The 7296-nt window shown below is 44.1% G+C and overlaps 1 protein-coding gene across 1 annotated transcript; it reads right to left on the reverse strand.

The window, feature by feature from the left end:
- Positions 1-491: 491 nt before the first annotated feature.
- Positions 492-1831, reverse strand: PPY (pancreatic polypeptide). Its single transcript, XM_027841182.1, has 3 exons — positions 1647-1831; positions 962-1045; positions 492-660 (listed from the first exon to the last, which is right to left on the reverse strand). The coding sequence occupies exons 1-2, from the start codon at positions 1829-1831 to the stop codon at positions 985-987; spliced, it is 246 nt and encodes an 81-aa protein (XP_027696983.1). The 3' UTR covers positions 492-660; positions 962-984.
- Positions 1832-7296: the final 5465 nt, after the last annotated feature.

A 7296-nucleotide genomic window follows, 5' to 3' on the forward strand; every position in this document is an offset into this window, starting at 1 on the left:
GACCTGAGGTGACCAAGGATACGTACACAAAACAAAATATTAAGATTGTTTTTCCCTGGTTTACATAGATATAAAAGGGGCATCTGAAAGGGGATTTTTTGGAGTACTTTGATGTCAAAGATAGGGACGCCAAATCTCTGTTGTTGTTAAAGGGTGGACAGTGTGCACGGCCCTTGTTGTTTAAGAGCAGGACGCTGCTCTTTTGGCCTCCTGATCAGACCTCTTGATCATCTCCAGTCTCCCCGGTCTCCTAGGTATTTGAGATCGCCTGGTTAGTGAGTGTGTATCCTTTCTTTTCTTATTCCTCCTTTTCTTGATTTTGATTATCATTTATTGTATTGAATGTTATTCTTACCTTCATATGCCTGTTGCCTTAATCATTATTAATCATTGTAAAGTAAATGTGATTGTTAAGTTTACACTGAGTGTGTGTCATTATATCTTGAGATCCAAACCTAAAGTGAAAGTACTGCACAGAGAGACAAAGGGACTGTGATTTTGATTCAGCTTTATTAAGCCTGGTTTAGGGATGAGGATAGAACTCTATGGCTCAGCTTCTGCCAGGGCCATAGGAGCTAGGACCAAGACTTCCTACAGGGCTCTGGAAATGAGGAAAGGGGAATGAGGCAGGAGCGCTGATGTTTCAGATGACTGGGTGTCCTGTAAGAGAAGAGAATGGACAGCAGGATGGCGGGTTAGAGACAAAGGCTCCCCAGTTAGCATGACATCTTGTCCCCATCACCTCAGAGACTCTACTCATATTCTTTCCCAAGGGACCCTAATCCTGCCCCTAAGGGCCCTGTTGCTCATCTAACACCTTATCCCTCCTTCCTCCAGCCACTCTACTTCCCTACTTCTGGAGGGCACACACACACACACACACACACACACACACACACACACACTATGCCCTCCTCCCCCCTAGTCTAGAGAAGTTCAGAGGTTTTGGCGAACTTGGCACCTGGGAATGCGCAGCAGAACCACCTACTCCAAGATATCCACTCCATCCTGGAAGATTCTCTGGCCCACTGCTCTCTTCCCATACCTGCAGAGTAATGTGGCAAATATATCTGGGATCAGAGCTGTCCACACCCCCACCACTTAGACAAGGCCACGCTCATACACATGCAAACATACAGTCTCACAAACTCAGACATGCAGTCATTACACACACACACATAGACCCTCTCCTTCCTCTCTGAGAATGGCATTCCTAATCCCTACCTAGGACAGAAAGGTAGAATTTGAATTGTCTATCTGAGAGAGAAGTGTGTGGTTGGAAGTATGGTTAGTCCCTAGACTCAGAATTGGTGGGAATTTGTGGATTTTTTCCCACTGTATCTGGATAGACCTGATCACATTAACTTTAAGGTCTCACTGTTAAGAAAAGTAGTCCAGACTCACCCTCATGCATTTACTCACATACATACATAAGCATGCTGTACATATACCCAGAATTGCCAATATGGAAAGGACCTCAGACTTTACCTGTCCAACACATACCTTTGCAACATCCCCAGCTAAAAACCTCTGTTTTCAGACCTCCTGGCTCTGAGGAGCTTGCTGTCTTCACTATGTCACTTTGCCATTTTTCAGACTCGCAGACCCCAGCACCACTTCCACCCACTCCAGTGACTCTCACTCACCTGGGCCGGGTCAGCCTATTGATATATCTTCGGAGTTCTGCAGCATACAGAGCCATCTGCTCTGGGGTGGCATCATCGCCAGGGTACACTGGCTCCTGTGGAGCCCCCTGAGCACACGGTGGCAGCAAGAGAGCCACACAGCAGGAGAGGACCAGAAGAGAGAGCCAATATTGAGAGGCAGCCATCTGAGGAACAAAAGATGAGAAGAAAGAGTCAAAAGAGAAGTCCAAGGGAGGAAGCAGAACAGAAATAGAGATAAAGAAGGAGAGGAAGACAGAAAAGAAGAAGGGAGGAGAAGGGAGGAAAAGGGAGAGGGGGAAAGAAATGTCAGAATAAAGGAGAAACGAATGGAGCAAAGGAGAAGAGAACAGAAAATAATGAAAGGAAAGAAAGAGGAGAGGAATTCAGGGAGAGGGAGGGAATGAAAAGAGAAAGGGACAGAGAAGGGACAAGGGAGAGAGAGAGACAGAGAGAGGAGAGAGGGAGAGAGAAAGAGAGAGAGAGCGCAATATAAAAATGTTCCAGATGCCTAGGAATCTAGCAAACACTTGCCCAACTGGATACTCAATGGTCATTCCAAGGAGAGAATAATAATGGAATTCCAAGTTGCCCAACTCTTCTGATATCTCACTCTTCTGCCCCCAACTCCCACCCAGCCTCACTGTCCAAAGCACTTAGTGCATTACCAGAGCCTGCATTGTATGGGACAAGGGACACATGCACAGATGCTCCCTGCCACAAGTGCAGAGCCATAACAAGGGTGGGACAATCTGGGCTTTATCCAGGTTGCTGAAATCCAAAGAATACCAGCATCACTTACAGTCAGTCCTTCAGCAAGCAGTGTAGAAACAACTGAGCTTAGTTTCCAGTAAGCAAGAATAATTTGTTGAAATAGAAAGCTTCAAGGTAGAACTTTTCATTTTCCTGGTGGATGACACACTCCGGGGATCCTGTTCACCAGCCCTTCAGACACCAGTCTCCCTGGCAAAATGGCCTTAAGGAGTCCCAGTGACTCTGCCTACAGTGACTGGCATGCTGGGGTGTGCATCCTTCCCTAACAGGGGAGTGCTCTGAATTCTATCCCAAACGAATTTGTCTTGAAGTTGATTTGAGAATTACTGCATGGAGTTCATCCTCAATATCAAATTTCCTAGTTTTAGCTCTGTTTCAAACTGACCGACCCCAACACGGACTGACTGATGCACGGACAGCCTAACATTTAAAGTTCCTACAAAGGAAACTGGATTCATATGACAACCAGAAAGTGGAGAATAGGGGATGGGAGGAGGAAAACATATGCCCACATCAACTCATTCCAGGGAGGGCTTCCTGAAGAAGGAGAAATTGTAGGAAGCCTTTAAGAGGAAAGGATGCAGAAATGTCTGACCTAGGTATTGGGATAGCATTCCTTATGATTCACAGCTACATAGGCACACATAGACATGCCTTCTCAGCGGTATAAACACACAGAGTCACATACTCAAGGATATATGAACCTACCTAGACATATTCCCTTCAAAAGACTGGCCACTCACTCTCTCCCAAGAGTCCCTAGGGCATGTCTCCTTACTAGTACACAGGGAAACTGGTCCAAGAACCAGGTTTCTTGGAGGTCCAAAGGAAAAACTCCAGCCCCAGAGTCTCACCTCTTCACCCTGTAGTGGAGCACTCTACAACCCGGTTCCCACATCTAAATCTCTCTGCATCCTACGCCTTGCCCCATCCAGAGTTCAAGTTTCTTTCATCTGTATCAGCCTCCAATGCCCAATTCCAGTCCCCCCACCAAAAGCCTCCTTAATGGTCTATTAAACCCAAGGGACAGACCTATCACCCCTCAGTTTCTTCATCCTTGTGCCCACTTACCCTGAGTCCAAGGGGGTGAGCTAGCCTGTTGCTGCAGGAGGTCCGAGGTACCCTGCTTCAGGTCAGATGGGGTCTTCCCCACAACTCATTCTCCCTCTTTTATATTTCTCCTTGCCTGCCTCCCCAAAGTCTCCGCCTCCTTACCTTCATCATCCCTCTCTTTTCACCAACCTCCCCCCACCAGTCCCCACCCAGAGGAGGGACAGAACAGTAAAAGGGAAGACTGATAGCCCCTTGGATTGTGTGACAATAACTGAATCTAGGGGACCCCTCTCCCTGGCCCCCAGCCATTCCCCCAACCCTAGCCAGCCTCATAAAGAAGTAGGCTTCCCTGGGAACATATTTCCATTTTTCTATCCACCAGCCTGCTCACTGTCATCCCCCAGGCTCCTCTCCTAGTCAATGTCACTGGATTCAGACACAAGGGTTAAGGGGGCTGAGGGAGAAGAAGAGAGAAGGGTCAGTCTGCTCTCTGACTCTAGACTTCCATTCTCTCATCACTGTCAGGAACCCTATAGGTTACCACTACTGGGAGGATCCCACTACTTATTCACCATAAAAGTATCAACTATTCTATGGCTGCCAACAGGAGTCACTGGGATGTTTGATTCCCTTCATCCTTAAGGAAGAAGAAACATTGCATTTGGGGGAGGGGGAGAGGCAGAATAATAATTAAGGGAATGAGAAAGGAGAAGGGAAGAGGAGGAACAAGAAGAGAATTTGGAAGGGAAAGAAAAAGAAGAAACTCCTAGACAGATGCCTTGAGGGAATCTCCAGTGCCTAACATTGTGCAGGCATTTGATATGTGCTTGTGGAACTGAATTGAATGAAAATTTGTCAAATCCAGTCCTTATTACCTGTGTCCTGATAAAAACAAAGTCCCACGATATTCAAGGTACACCACCAGGTGGAGCCCTAATCCAAAGCTAACTGCCCAAGTAAAGCCAGCCTGAAGCCTGGAGACAAGAGAATCAGGCAAGAGGACTTTGAGCTGAATGGGATTGAGTAAAGAGGGGCCCCACCTGAGGGGTGAGAGCCCCAAATTAAAGAATAAATGACGCAACTGAAGTTTTGAGTCAGTCTTCAGGAAATGTCTGGGATTCAGTACAAAACGGCAGACATTATCCAATGGGAAGGACCCAGTCTGACGCGATTAGAAGCCATTTGTTAAGAAAATGACCCCATCCTCTAGGCCCAGTTGGATGGTAACATAAGGAAAGGGAAGGGAATAGGCCATTTATTTTTTTTTTATTAATAAATTTATTTTTAGTTTTCAACATTTGCTTCCACAAGATTTCGAGTTCTAAATTCTCACCCCATCTCGCCCCTACCCCACCCCAAGATGGCATGCATTCTGAATACCCCTTCCCCTAGTCTGTCTTCCCTTCTGTTTCTCCCCCCCCCTTCTCTTATCCCCTTCCTCTTCTATTTTCCTGTAGGGCAGGATGGATTTCTGTATCCCATTTCCTGTATTTCTTATTTCCCCAGGTGCATGTGAAAAGATTTTTTTTAAACATGTGTTTTTAAATCTTTGGGGTCCAAATTTTCTCTCTCTCTTCCTCCCTCCTTCATTGAAAAGGCAAGCAACTCAATATAAGTTATACTTGTGCAGTTATGCAAAATACTTCAATAGTAGACATGCTGTGAAAAACTAACTCTATTTCCCTTAATCCTATCCCACCCCACCATTTATTTTATTCTTTCTTTTGACCCTGTCCCTCCTCAGAAGTATTTGCTTCTGATTACCCCCTTTCCCAATCTGCCCTCCTCTCTATCATCTCCCTACTCTCTTGTCTCCTTCCCCGCCTGTTTTCCTGTAGGGTAAGACAGATTTACATACCCAACTGAGTGTGTATGTTATTCCCTTCTTAAGTCAAATCCTATGAAAATAAGATTCACTCATTCCCTCTCACCTTCCCCTATTTTCCCTCCACTGTAAGAGCCTTTTCTTTTCTGTTTTTTTGTGAAATAATGTGTCCCATTCTACCTCTCCCTTTCTCTTTCTCCTAGTATAATCCTCTCTCACTCCTTAATTTTATTCTCCAGATATGACCCCTTCATCTTCAACTCATCCTGTGCCCTATATCCATCCATCTATCTATCTATGTGTATATATACATATAATCTATATATATGCATATATATAATTTTTTCCCTCCAACTACCCTAATACTGACAAAGGTCTCATGAGTTACAAATATCATCTTTCCATGCAGTAATGTAAATAGTTCAACCTTAATAAGTCTCTTATGATTTCTCTTTCCTGTTTACCTCTTCATGTTCCACTTGAGTCTTGTATTTGAAAGTCAGATTCTCTATTCAGCTCTGGTCTTTTCATCAAGAATGCTTGAAAATCCTCTATTTCACTGAATGACGATTTTTCCCCCTGAAGGATTATCCTCAGTTTTGCTGAGTAAGTGATTCTTGGCTGTAATCCCATCTCCTTTGCCCTCTGGAATATTATATTCCATGCCCTGCGGTCCCTTAATGTAGAAGCTGCTAAATCTTGTTATCCTGATTGTGTTTCCACAATACTTGAATTGTTTCTTTCTGGCTGCTTATAATATTTTTTCCTTGACCTGGGAATTCTGGAATTTAGCTATAATATTCCTAGGAGTTTTCCTTTGGGGATCTCTTTCAAGAGGAGATTGGCAGATTCTTTCAATTTCTATTTTACCCTCTGGTTCTAAAATATCAGGGCAGTTTTCCTTGATAATTTCTTGAAAGATGATGTCTAGGCTCTTTTTTTGATCATGGCTTTCAAATAGTTCAATAATTTTTAAATTCTCTCTCCTGGATCTATTTTCCAGGTCAGTTGTTTTTCCAATGAGATATTTCACATTGTTTTCTAATTTTTCATTCTTTTGGATTGGTTTTACAATATCTTGATTTCTCATAAAGTCACTAGCTTCCAATTGCTCTAGTCTAATTTTTAAGGAAGTATTTTCTTCAGTAATCTTTTGGACTTCCTTTTCCATTTGGCCAATTATGCTTTTTAGGGCATTCTTCTCCTCATTGACTTTTTGGACCTCTTTTGCCATTTGGGTCAGGCTATTTTTTAAGGTGTTATTTTCTTTAGTATTTTTTTTTTGGGTCTCCTTTAGCAAGCTGTTGACTTGTTTTTCATGATTTTCTTGCATCATTCTCATTTCTCTTCCCAGTTTTTCCTCTACTTCTCTTACTTGCTTCTCAAAATCCCTTTTGAGCTGTTCCAAGGCCTGGGACTGATTCATATTTTTCTTGGAGGCTTTGGATGTAGGAGCTTTGACATTGTTGTCTTCTTCTGGTTGTATGTTTTGATCTTCTTTGTCACCAAAGTAAGATAATATAGTCTGACTCCTTTTGTGCTGCTTACTCATGATCCCAGCCAATTACTTGAGTTTTAAATTTTTTGCTAAGGTAAGAGTCTGCTTCCAATGTGGAGAATGTATTGTCCCAAGCTTCAGGGGTTTGTACATCCGTTTTCAGAGATACTTCTAGGGACCTGAAAATTTTCAGTTCTTCCAACGTGGTATGATAAGGAGTGAGGTGTTTCGTCTCCATCACCACTACAAGCTCCACCATGCCAGCACTCCTCCTCACCCTAGGACCACCCCTCAGAACTGTGACCCAGATCCAAGCACGGGCAAAGCAAGAGATTCTTGCAATCACCCTCTGATCAGCCACTCTATTCCCCCTCAGCCTGTGGGCAGGAAGCTCAGGAGGCAGCTGCTGCCCTGGGGGCACACTCTGGACTTGCAGTTGAGACCTAGCCCCTCTCTCTCACTGCAGAAACAGACTTTTCTCA

The sequence above is a fragment of the Vombatus ursinus genome, unplaced genomic scaffold (genome assembly GCF_900497805.2).
Source record: "Vombatus ursinus unplaced genomic scaffold, bare-nosed wombat genome assembly UNPS02004712.1, whole genome shotgun sequence".
Lineage (NCBI taxonomy): Eukaryota > Metazoa > Chordata > Mammalia > Diprotodontia > Vombatidae > Vombatus > Vombatus ursinus.